This window comes from Coregonus clupeaformis, chromosome 9 (assembly GCF_020615455.1).
Source record: "Coregonus clupeaformis isolate EN_2021a chromosome 9, ASM2061545v1, whole genome shotgun sequence".
Classification (NCBI taxonomy): domain Eukaryota; kingdom Metazoa; phylum Chordata; class Actinopteri; order Salmoniformes; family Salmonidae; genus Coregonus; species Coregonus clupeaformis.
Window position 1 is genome coordinate 1,400,298 of NC_059200.1, and position 12,905 is coordinate 1,413,202.

Here is a 12,905-nt window from a genome sequence, read left to right on the forward strand (position 1 = left end):
TCTTATCCAATGAAATCGTCAACAAAAGCATGCTCCTGTGTTGTTTGATTTGAGGAACATTTGCTAACTACAGAATGTGTAGCCTACATATTTGGCGTGTTTGCGTGAGGAAGAGAGTGTACATGTGTGAGAGAGAGAGAGAAAACATGTCCAAGTCTTGTGACATGTCAATGTCGAAAGTAAGAGAAGAACTGAACTCTGTACTATTGAGTCTAGGGCCGATTGCTCAATTGGCCTCATAATCAAAGGCTTAGCATGTCATTCCGTGGGACCACAGACGAGTAAACCACCAATAAGCAATAATAAAACACCTGTTGTTTCAATGACATCACCTCAATCATTAAACGAATGCCCTGTCTCTGTCCGTCTGCATGTCTGTCTCAGTGGCTCAAGGGAATCCATTATCAAAGGACAATATAGCAGTAAAAAGAGCTGGTCTCCCCATTCAGACCCATGTAATGACGGCCCTCTGCTGGTGAATGGGCGTATTAGTCGTTTGGTAATAACAGATCGAAAGTACAGTATCTATGGGTAATAAACCGACTGTAGGCTCTTCATAATACCAATCACTAGAGGGGAGCCAAGTGTAGCCTTTTGAACCATGTTTGGTGAGATAGCTTGCCTGAGACCTAAAATACATCTGCCAGCCCCTGACTGGAAGGTACCTTCTGTTCTTGGTACAGTTTACATTTACGTCATTTAGCAGACGCTCTTATCCAGAGCGACTTACAGGAGCATTTAGGGTTAAGTGCCTTGCTTAAGGGCACATCGACAGATGTTTCACCTAGTCGGCCCGGGGATTAGAACCAGCGACCTTTCGGTTACTGGCACAACGCTCTTACCCACTAAGCTACCTGCCACCCTACAGTTGACTCTGGAGTGTTGAAAGAATTGGAACTAGTTATAATAATATGACATTTAGCAGACACTTTAATGCAAAGCGACTTACAGTCATGCGTGCATATTTTTTTTTGTGTATGGGTGGTCCCGGGGATCGTACCCACTACCTTGGCGTTACAAACGCCGTGCTCTACCAGCTGAGCTACAGAGTTGGTCACATCACAGTTTAGTTTATTGAGTCATTATTCCCTTTGAGGAAATGTGTCTTGCGTCGATCTAATCAAGCAGCTTTGGACAAACAACAACAGCACAGGGTATTTATTAGCTAACACAACAGACAACAGAGGGCATTATATACATGTACAGACAACAGGGGCAATGGTATATGGAGGGACATTAAAAAACACATAAATATAGGGTCTGAGTCTGCAGTCTGATAGTGCCAGCACATATTCAATGTCAGGCTAGGAATGTTAGGTTACAATATGTTACACAGGGACAATCTTATAAGTTATTCAAAGCAGGGCTTCGTTCCATTTAAATTCCAGTCAGTTCAGAAAGTGAACCAAACTCCAATTAAGATTTTAAAAATGTCCTCATTGAAAAGCATTGAAGATAATTGGAATTGGAATTTTAGAGTACTTCCTGAATTGACTGGAATTGAAATGGAATTTAACCCAACCCTGATTCAAAGTAATGTGGGACAACCTGCCAGATCAATCATAACAGTCCATTCCCTTCTGAGGTCTGGGATGTGGACCTGCTGTTTCGAGACACCGACCCCCTCTCTGGTCCCCGTGACTTCCTGACCAGGGCACCCAGGTTTCTCCTGAACTTCTCCCCCACAAAGGCATACAGCACTGGGTTAACACAGCTGTGGAGCAGGGCCAGGCTGTGGGTGACCTGGAGGGCCAGGTCCACCCTGTTCCTGTCAGCACAGTCGAAGGGCACCAGCTTGGCCCTCATCAGGGTGTCGGCCATTACCGTCAAGTGGAACGGCGTCCAGCACAGGAGGAAGGCGATCACCACGGCAACGATGTCCCGCATGGCCCTGTGCTTCTGGAAGCCGCGCGTCCGCAGCAACCGGGCCACGGTAACACTGTAGCACGCCACCATGATGACTAGTGGGAGCAGGAACCCTATGATGTGGCGTAAGCCGCGCGTAGCGAGCCGCCAGTGGGTGGCGCTGCCAAGGTCGAAGCGCTCAGCGCACTTCGTCGGACCACCACCGGAGGGCGTGAAGGCGTCGTTGAAGAGGGCGGGGAGAGAGAGGGCGCCCCCCAGAGCCCAGATGAAGGTGCAGGCGACCCAGCTGCAGGCCCTGCGGCGGTCCTTACGGGACTTGGCAGAGCGAACGATCACCAGGTAGCGGTCGACACTGATACACACCAGGAACAGGATGCTGGTTTAGAAGCTAGTCTCCATAACCAGGCTGAGGAACTTACATAGGAAGTCACCAAAGATCCAGCCGTGGAGCATGGCAGCAGCCCAGAAGGGCAGGATCAGAGCCAGCAGCCCGTCGGCTACCGTCCAGGTGAAACAGGTAGATGTCGGATGGGGTCAGGGACTGGTGACTGGAGCCAATCACTAGCCCCACAAGTAGGTTACCAGGAACAGCCAATAGGAAGATGGCGATGTGAAGGACACACAGGGATATGACGGCACTGGTATACAGGGGCTGAGCTGCACAGGAGAAGGTGTTAGAGTTCAGGACAAAGGAGGTGATGTTGATGTAATAGGAGTCGTTGGGTGAATCGTACTAATAGTCCAGGATGTATGATTCTTTTAGCTCTATTGGAGATGGGGAAAACAGAGGTCAGTGGGGATCTTTTATGATCTAAAGCTTCTCATACAGTCAACAGATATTCTGTACATTTCTTTCTATCCATCCACCCAACCTCATTCATCCATCCATCCATCCACCCACCCACCCAAACCCATCCATCCACCCACCCAAACCCATCCATCGATCCATCCACCCAAACCCATCCATCCACCCAAACCCATCCACCCACCTATCCACCCAAACACATCCATCCATCCATCCAAACCCATCATCCACTCAAACCTATCCATCCACCCACCCAAACCCATCCATCCACCCAAACCCATCCATCCACCCAAACCCATCCATCCATCCATCCAGCCATCAAAACCCATCCATCCACTCAAACCCATCCATCCATCCATCTACCCACCCATCCATCCATCCATCCATCCACCCAAACCCATCCATCCACCCAAACCCATCCATCCACCCAAACCCATCCATCTGCCCAAACCCATCCAACCATCCATCTACCCAAACCCATCCACCCACCCACCCAAACCCATCCACCCACCTATCCACCCAAACCCCTCCACCCATCCATCCAACCAAACCCATCCACCCACCCAAACCCATCCATCCATCTACCCAAACCCATACATCCATCCATCCATCCAAACCCATCCATCCACTCAAACCCATCCACCCATCCATCCACCCAAACCCACCCAAACCCATCCACCCATCCATCCACCCAAACCCATCCAAACCCATCCATCCACCCACCCAAACCCATCCATCCATCCATCCATCTATCCAAACCCATCCATCCACCCAAACCCATCCACCCATCCACCCATCCATCCACCCAAACCCATCCATCCATCTACCCAAACCCACCCATCACCCAAAACCATCCATCCATCCATCCATCCAAACCCATCCATCCACTCAAACCCATCCACCCATCCATCCAACCAAACCCATCCATCCAACCATCTACCCAAACCCACCCATCCATCCACCCAAACCCATCCACCCATCTATCCAACCATCTACCCAAACCCACCCACCCATCCATCCACCCAAACCCATCCACCCATCCATCCACCCAAACCCATACATCCACCCAAACCCATCCATCCATCCATCTACCCAAACCCATCCATCCATCCACCCAAACCCATCCATCCATCCATCTACCCAAGCCCATCCATCCACCCATACCCATCCATCCATCCATCTACCCAAACCCATCCATCCACCCACCCAAACCCATCCACCTACCCAAACCCATCCATCCATCCATCCAAACCCATCCATCCACTCAAACCCATCCATCCACCCACCCAAACCCCTCCACCCATCCATTCACCCAAACCCATCCATCCATCCATCCACCCAAAACCATTCATCCACCCAAACCCATCCACCCACCCAAACCCATCCATCTACCCAAACCCATACATCCATCCATCCATCCATCCAAACCCATCCATCTACTCAAACCCATCCATCCATCCACCCAAACCCATCCAAACCCATCCACCCATCCATCCACCCAAACCCATACAAACCCATCCATCCATCCATCCATCTACCCAAACCCATCCATCCACCCAAACCCATCCATCCACCCATCCATCCACCCAAACCCATCCATCCAACCATCTACCCAAACCCACCCATCCATCCACCCAAACCATCCATCCATCCATCCATCTACCCAAACCCATCCATCACCCAAAACCATCCATCCATCCATCCATACAAACCCATCCATCCATTCAAACCTATCCACCCATCCATCCATCCATCCACCCAAACCCATCCATCTATCCATCTACCCAAACCCATCCATCCACCCAAACCCATCCATCTACCCAAGCCCATCCATCCACCCATACCCATCCATCCATCTACCCAAACCCATCCATCCACCCAAACCCATCCATCCATCCATCCATCCACCCACCCAAACCCATCCACCCATCCATCCACCCAAACCCATCCATCCATCCATCCACCCACCCAAACCCATCCACTCATCCATCCATCCATCTACCCACCCAAACCCATCCATCCGAATTTCATGAGTATTCAACAAACTATATAGCTTCTTACCTGTCATCTTTGCATTCAGCTCTATGATAATGAAGAGGGAATTGTCACTCAGAATAGTCTTGTTTTAAAGACGTCACAGCTGGGATGGAAGTGTCGAGAATCCTGTTTCGTCACCAATATTGTGTGACTGTATGTGTCAGCCTCAAATTCTGGCTCCTCAATGATGAGTTGTAGGGTGAAGTTTACCTTAGACACTAATCATTGGTCAGTTTTGCATTTTCTCCACTCATGTTTACGGTTAGAATTAGGGGAAGAGAAGCTGTTCCTAGATCTGCACCTAGGGGAAGCCTCACCCAATGATGATGTCCTAATGAAAATTGCACTGCTGGGTTTTTAGCAGAAGTCACCCCATGAGAGGATGAATTCATTCAAAAGAGTGTGAACAGAAATGGAAATAGACAGGACATGTGATTCTTTTAGCTCTATTGAAGATGGGGGAAACAGTGTTCAGTGGGGATCTTTTTATGAAATGATCACTTAGCCTTATACTGTTATTCTATCTAAAGCTTCTTATACAGTCAACAGATATTCTGTACATTTCTTTCTATCCATCCATCCAACCCATCCTCCATCCATCCACCCACCAAAACCCATCCACCTATTCACCCAAACCCATCCATCCACCCACCCAAACGCATCTATCCATCCACCCACCCAAACCCACCCATCCACTCACCCAAACCCATCCAACCATCCATCCATTCATCCACCCAAACCCATCCATCCATTCATCCACCCAAACTAACCCATCCATCCACCCACCCAAACCCACCCATCCATCCATCCATCCATTCATCCACCCAAACCCATCCATCCACCCAAACTCATCCATCCATCCACCCAAACTCATCCATCCAAACCTATCCATCTATCCACCAAAACATCCTCCCAAACCCATCCATCCATCTATCCACCCAAACTCATCCATCCACCCAAACTCATCCCTTAATCCATCCATCCACCCACCTAAACCCATCCATCCACCCAAACCCATCCATCCACCCAAACTCATCCATCCACCCAAACCCATCCCTTCATCCATTCATTCATCCACCCACCCAAACCCATCCACCCATCCACCCACCCAAACCCATCCACCCATCCACCCATCCACCCACCCAAACCCATCCATCCACCCACCCAAACCCATCCATCCATCCATCCACCCACCCAAACTCATCCATCCATCCATCCACCCAAACTAATCCATCCAAACCTATCTATCCATCCATCCATCCACCCAAACCCATCCATCCATCCACTCAAACCCATCCATCCACCCATTCAAACCCATCCATCCATCCATCTACCAAACCCATCCACCCATCCATCCATCCACCCAAACCATCCACCCATCCATCCATCCATCCACCCAAACCCATCTATCCACCCACCCAAACCCATCCACCCATCCATCCACCCACCCACACACCCACCCAAACCCATCCATCCATCCACACACCCACCCAAACCCATCCATCCATCCATCCACCCACCCATGGTGGGAATTCAGGTATTCAATTTACCAACAAATTTCACTTTTTTCTTATGATGCACGCATACATTTTCTTAGTATATCATTTTTCCCAAAAAATATTTTGTGATAAAATAAAGAAAATTAGTATAGGTTAGAAGTATAGGTTGAAGTATGGACTACAGTAGGCTCAAATAAGCACTGTGGGGTGATTTATTACACTAGCCCACCTCCCATTCTGTAACAATCACATGACCAGAACTAGTTATTGGTAAGTGTCACTTCTGAGAGACTGGTGGTTTCACTCCTGGCAATGCCACACCCCCCCTGTGGTAAACAATCATTCATTTTGTGAGAATTAATTCATTGATAGTGGCTCAGAAGACTTCAAAGCCTAGATAGAAATTACATTCCACTTTGAAGACTACTCTGTCAGATTTGCACACCATGTATAGACAGCCAATTATAGTTGTCATTTTCTCAGAATGTCCATTGTTTCTTCAGACTCCCAGCCAACCATGATAGATGGAATGGAATGTATTTTCTGTTTGAAAACTGATAACAGGTTCCTTGTTTTGTTTACGGACTACTGCATCACATTTGTTCCATTCACATAAATATATCACTCATATTATTCTCTGCTTTTTTATGTGTGTTCATTGGAGTGGGTGGTACAGATACCCTTTAATCCAGTGGTTCTCAACCTTTTTCAGTTACTGTACCACCAATTGAATTTTACTCTGCCCGGAGTACCCCTGAAGTACCCCCTCATGTGTATTTTACCAGTAGGCCTATGGTGTCATTAGTCTTTTCAAGTACCCCCTGTGGATAGGCCAAGAACCCCAGGGGCCCTAGTAACACTGGTTGGGAACCACTGCTCTAATCTATATAAACAGATAGCAATTAAACAATCTGCAACAAATTAACTATTTTGGTGGAAATCACACATTTCTTCCAGCTTCATGAAACAGGTGTCGGGGTGTGACCTAAATCAATATTGAACAACAACAAACTAGCAGGAGGAAATTTGCGGATGAACTATGCTCCTCACAGAGCAAAATAGTATTTGATGTCCACCAAGATAGTACATTTGTTGCATATTGTTTAATTACTATTTGTTTATGTAAGACATAAGCGACATGTGGTCGGTTACGGTCCCAGGCCAGTAAAAAACTTGTTTTAATTTTTGGGGGAACTCAGTCAGTCTCAACTTACTGTTGAGAGTTAGAATAGTAGAATACACAAGGTGTTTGAAAGTTGGTTGTGCATCAGCAATTTTTCTTGTGTTACAGTCACTAAATTCGCCATGTCAGCTAACAATTTTTAGATTGGTAAATTAGTCTAGCCAGCTAACTAAATTTGTAGTAATCATGGCCGGGTGCCCTGACCTCCAGTGGCCATGGGCCCTGACTTCCAGGGGGCCCCCATCGATTTTTTTCAGATATCATTAACATGGCATAAGTCATGGTAAAATGTGTAGAATTTCAGGAAATTAGCTTTAAAACTGCACAAATTTATGCCCACCTCATGGCAAAATTAGTAGAATTGCAGGAAATGTGTTAAAAAAGTGAAAAATGTTCTCTCCGCCTCATGGCAAAATGTGTTGAACTGCAGAAAAAATGCTTTGAAACTGCTACATTTTCTCAATACTGTCAAGAGGGGGGCCACTAAAATCTCGCTTAGTACCCCCAAAAGGCTACAGCCGGACCTGGGTATCTGTACCACCCAATCCCAAAAAACGCACACAAAAAATAAGACAATAATATTTCAGATATCAATGGTCTACAAACACATTTGCGACAACAATATATCTTCAATGCATTGATAAAATGCATGCCATGATCCTGGTGATACTGTGTATCTTGTTTAATGTACAACTCCCTAGTTGTTGAGAAACATAGTCAGTTACCAAGAGAACTTTGCCTAGAGAGTTCTGCACTGCCTCTTTTCCCCTTTACTCTACAAAGCATTCTATGAATTTCACTATCTGAGAGGGCACTGCCCTGAGTACATTGTGTTGTATGTTTTTGACCAGCCCAAGTTGTCACACTATCATCTTCCTATTTGTCAAACACCCCCCATCACACACACACACACCATTCTCACAGTCAATGAGGTGCTCTCCCAAGAGTTCCTAAAGGAATCATTCATTATGTATACAACTTATCTTGAGAAAGGCCACTAGCCCAAAACGTTGACCAAAGTACCATGTCCACCTTTGTGAACAATGAATATTACACCTTTGTGAACAATAAGATACACCATTGTGAACAATAAGATACACCATTGTGAATAATAAGATACACCATTGTAAACAATAAGATACACCATTGTGAATAATAAGATACACCATTGTGAACAATAAGATACACCATTGTGAATAATAAGATACAGATCTCCAGCATTTTTGTCTCTCAGCCTGTCATTTTTATAGGATGCTACAAGACAGCATCTTGAAATGTAGTCTTCTAGTAGTAGTCTATAGTGTGCTTCTGTAGTCTACTAGTAGTAGTCTGTAGTGTGCTTCTTTAGGCTACTAGTAGTAGTCTGTAGTGTGCTTCTGTAGTCTACTAGTTGTAGTCTGTAGTGTGCTTCTGTATTCTACTAGTTGTAGTCTGTAGTGTGCTTCTGTAGTCTACTAGTAGTAGTCTGTAGTGTGCTTCTGTAGTCTACTAGTTGTAGTCTGTAGTGTGCTTCTGTAGTCTACAAGTAGTAGTCTGTAGTGTGCTTCTGTAGTCTACTAGTTGTAGTCTGTAGTGTGCTTCTGTAGTCTACTAGTAGTAGTCTGTAGTGTGCTTCTGTAGTCTACTAGTAGTAGTCTGTAGTGTGCTTCTGTAGTCTACTAGTAGTAGTCTGTAGTGTGCGTCTGTAGTCTACTAGTAGTAGTATGTAGTGGGCTTCTGTAGTCTACTCATCAACTTTTTATGGAATTATGTAATGATTCTTATCCAATGAAATCGTCAACAAAAGCATGCTCCTGTGTTGTTTGATTTGAAGAACATTTGCTAACTACAGAATGTGTAGCCTACATATCTGCCGTGTTTGCGTGAGGAAGAGAGTGTACATGTGTGAGAGAGAGAGAGAAAACATGTCCAAGTCTTGTGACATGTCAATGTCGAAAGTAAGAGAAGAACTGAACTCTGTACTATTGAGTCTAGGGCTGATTGCTCAATTGGCCTCATAATCAAAGGCTTAGCATGTCATTCTGTGGGACCACAGACGAGTAAACCACCAATAAGCAATAATAAAACACCTGTTGTTTCAATGACATCCCCTCAATCATTAAACTAATGCCCTGTCTCTGTCCGTCTGCATGTCTGTCTCAGTGGCTCAAGGGAATCCATTATCAAAGGACAATATAGCAGTAAAAAGAGCTGGTCTCCCCATTCAGACCCATGTAATGACGGCCCTCTGCTGGTGAATGGGCGTAATAGTCGTTTGGTAATAACAGATCGAAAGTACAGTATCTATGGGTAATAATCCGGCTGTAGGCTCTTTATAATACCAACCACTAGAGGGGAGCCAAGTGTAGCCTTTTGAACCATGTTTGGTGAGATAGCTTGCCTGAGACCTAAAATACATCTGCCAGCCCCTGACTGGAAGGTACCTTCTGTTCTTGGTACAGTTTACATTTACGTCATTTAGCAGACGCTCTTATCCAGAGCGACTTACAGGAGCATTTAGGGTTAAGTGCCTTGCTTAAGGGCACATCGACAGATTTTTCACCTAGTCGGCCCGGGGATTAGAACCAGCGACCTTTCGGTTACTGGCACAACGCTCTTACCCACTAAGCTACCTGCCACCCTACAGTTGACTCTGGAGTGTTGAAATATTTGGAACTAGTTATAATAATAATATGACATTTAGCAGACGCTTTAATGCAAAGCGACTTACAGTCATGCGTGCATAATTTTTTTTGTGTATGGGTGGTCCCGGGGATCGAACCCACTACCTTGGCGTTTCAAACGCCGTGCTCTACCAGCTGAGCTACAGAGTTGGTCACATCACAGTTTAGTTTATTGAGTCATTATTCCCTTTGAGGAAATGTGTCTTGCGTCGATCTAATCAAGCAGCTTTGGACAAACAACAACAGCACAGGGTATTTATTAGCTAACACAACAGACAACAGAGGGCATTATATACATGTACAGACAACAGGGCAAAAGTATATGGAGGGACATTAAAAAAACACATAGATATAGGGCCTGAGTCTGCAGGCTGATAGTGCCAGCACATATTCAGTGTCAGGCTAGGAATGTTAGGTTACAATATGTTACACAGGGACAATCTTATAAGTTATTCAAAGCAGGGGTTCGTTCCATTTCAATTCCAGTCAGTTCAGAAAGTGAACCAAACTCGAATTAAGATTTTAAAAATGTCCTCATTGAAAAGCATTGAAGATAATTGGAATTGGAATTTTAGAGTACTTCCTGAATTGACTGGAATTGAAATGGAATTTAACCCAACCCTGATTCAAAGTAATGTGGGGACAACCTGCCAGATCAATCATAACAGTCCATTCCCTTCTGAGGTCTGGGATGTGGACCTGCTGTATCGAGACACCGACCCCCTCTCTGGTCCCCGTGACTTCCTGACCAGGGCACCCAGGTTTCTCCTGAACTTCTCCCCCACGAAGGCATACAGCACTGGGTTAACACAGCTGTGGAGCAGGGCCAGGCTGTGGGTGACCTGGAGGGCTAGGTCCACCCTGTTCCTGTCAGCACAGTCGAAGGGCACCAGCTTGGCCCTCATCAGGGTGTCGGCCATTACCGTCAAGTGGAACGGCGTCCAGCACAGGAGGAAGGCGATCACCACGGCAACGATGACCCGCATGGCCCTGTGCTTCTGGAAGCCGCGCGTCCGCAGCAACCGGGCCACGGTAACACTGTAGCACGCCACCATGATGACTAGTGGGAGCAGGAACCCTATGATGTGGCGTAAGCCGCGCGTAGCGAGCCGCCAGTGGGTGGCGCTGCCAAGGTCGAAGCGCTCAGCGCACTTCGTCGGACCACCACCGGGGGGCGTGAAGGCGTCGTTGAAGAGGGCGGGGAGAGAGAGGACGCCCCCCAGAGCCCAGATGAAGGTGCAGGCGACCCAGCTGCAGGCCCTGCGGCGGTCCTTACGGGACTTGGCAGAGCGAACGATCACCAGGTAGCGGTCGACACTGATACACACCAGGAACAGGATGCTGGTGTAGAAGCTAGCCTCCGTAACGAGGCTGAGGAACTTACACAGGAAGTCACCAAAGATCCAGCCGTGGAGCATGGCAGCAGCCCAGAAGGGCAGAGTCAGAGCCAGCAGCCCGTCGGCTACCGTCAGGTGAAACAGGTAGACGTCGGATGGGGTCAGGGACTGTTGACTGGAGCCAATCACTAGCCCCACAAGTAGGTTACCAGGAACAGCCAATAGGAAGATGGCGATGTGAAGGACACACAGGGATATGACGGCACTGGTATACAGGGGCTGAGCTGCACAGGACAAGGTGTTAGAGTTCAGGACAAAGGAGGTGATGTTGATGTAATAGGAGTCGTTGGGTGAATCGTAATAATAGTCCTGGACGTATGAATCTTTTAGCTCTGTTGATGGGACAAACAGTGGTCAGTGGGGATCTTTTATGATTTGATCACTTAGCCTCATAATGTTATTCTATCTAAAGCTTCTTATACAGTCAACAGATATTCTGTACATTTCTTTCTATCCATCCATCCACCCACCCAAAATCATCCAACCATCCATCCACCCACCCAAACCCATCCACACCCATCCACCCACCCAAACCCACCCAAACCCATCCATCCATCCATCCACCCACCCAAACCCATCCATCCACCCACCCATCCACCCAAACGCATCCAAACCCATCCATCCATCCATCCATTCACCCACCTAAACCCATCCATCGTTCCAAACCCATCCATCCACTCAAACCCATCCATCCATTCAACCAAACCAATCCATCCAAACCAATCCATCCATCCACTCACCCAAACCCATCCATCCACCCATCCATCCATCCATCCATCCATCCATCCACCCAAACCCATCCACTCATCCATCCATCCATCTACCCACCCAAACCCATCCATCCGAATTTCATGAGTATTCAACAAACTATATAGCTTCTTACCTGTCATCTTTGCATCCAGCTCTATGATAATGAAGAGGGAATTGTCACTCAGAATAGTCTTGTTTTAAAGACGTCACAGCTGGGATGGAAGTGTCGAGAATCCTGTTTCGTCACCAATATTGTGTCACTGCACGTGTCAGCCTCAAATTCTGGCTCCTCAATGATGAGTTGTAGGGTGAAGTTTACCCTAGACACTGATCTTTGGTCAGTTTTGCATTTTCTCCACTCATGGTTACGGTTAGAATTAGGGGAAGGGAAGCTGTTCCTAGATCTGCACCTAGGGGAAGCCTCACCCAATGATGATGTCCTAATGAAAATTGCACTGCTGGGTTTTTAGCAGAAGTCACCCCATGAGAGGATGAATTCATACAAAAGAGTGTGAACAGAAATGGAAATAGACAGGACGTATGATTCTTTTAGCTCTATTGAAGATGGGGGAAACAGTGTTCAGTGGGGATCTTTTTATGATATGATCACTTAGCCTTATACTGTTATTCTATCTAAAACTTCTTATACAGTCAACAGATATTCTGTACATTTCTTTCAACCCATCCATCCAACCCATACTCCAT

General features: G+C 46.7%; 1 protein-coding gene and 1 pseudogene across 1 annotated transcript; both read right to left on the reverse strand.

The window, feature by feature from the left end:
• Positions 1-1,560: 1,560 nt before the first annotated feature.
• Positions 1,561-4,739, reverse strand: LOC121565899 (annotated as a pseudogene).
• Positions 4,740-10,294: 5,555 nt separating this feature from the next.
• Positions 10,295-12,425, reverse strand: LOC121565900 (C-X-C chemokine receptor type 2-like). Its single transcript, XM_045222703.1, has 2 exons — positions 12,334-12,425; positions 10,295-11,782 (listed from the first exon to the last, which is right to left on the reverse strand). The coding sequence occupies exons 1-2, from the start codon at positions 12,338-12,340 to the stop codon at positions 10,713-10,715; spliced, it is 1,077 nt and encodes a 358-aa protein (XP_045078638.1). The 5' UTR covers positions 12,341-12,425; the 3' UTR covers positions 10,295-10,712.
• Positions 12,426-12,905: the final 480 nt, after the last annotated feature.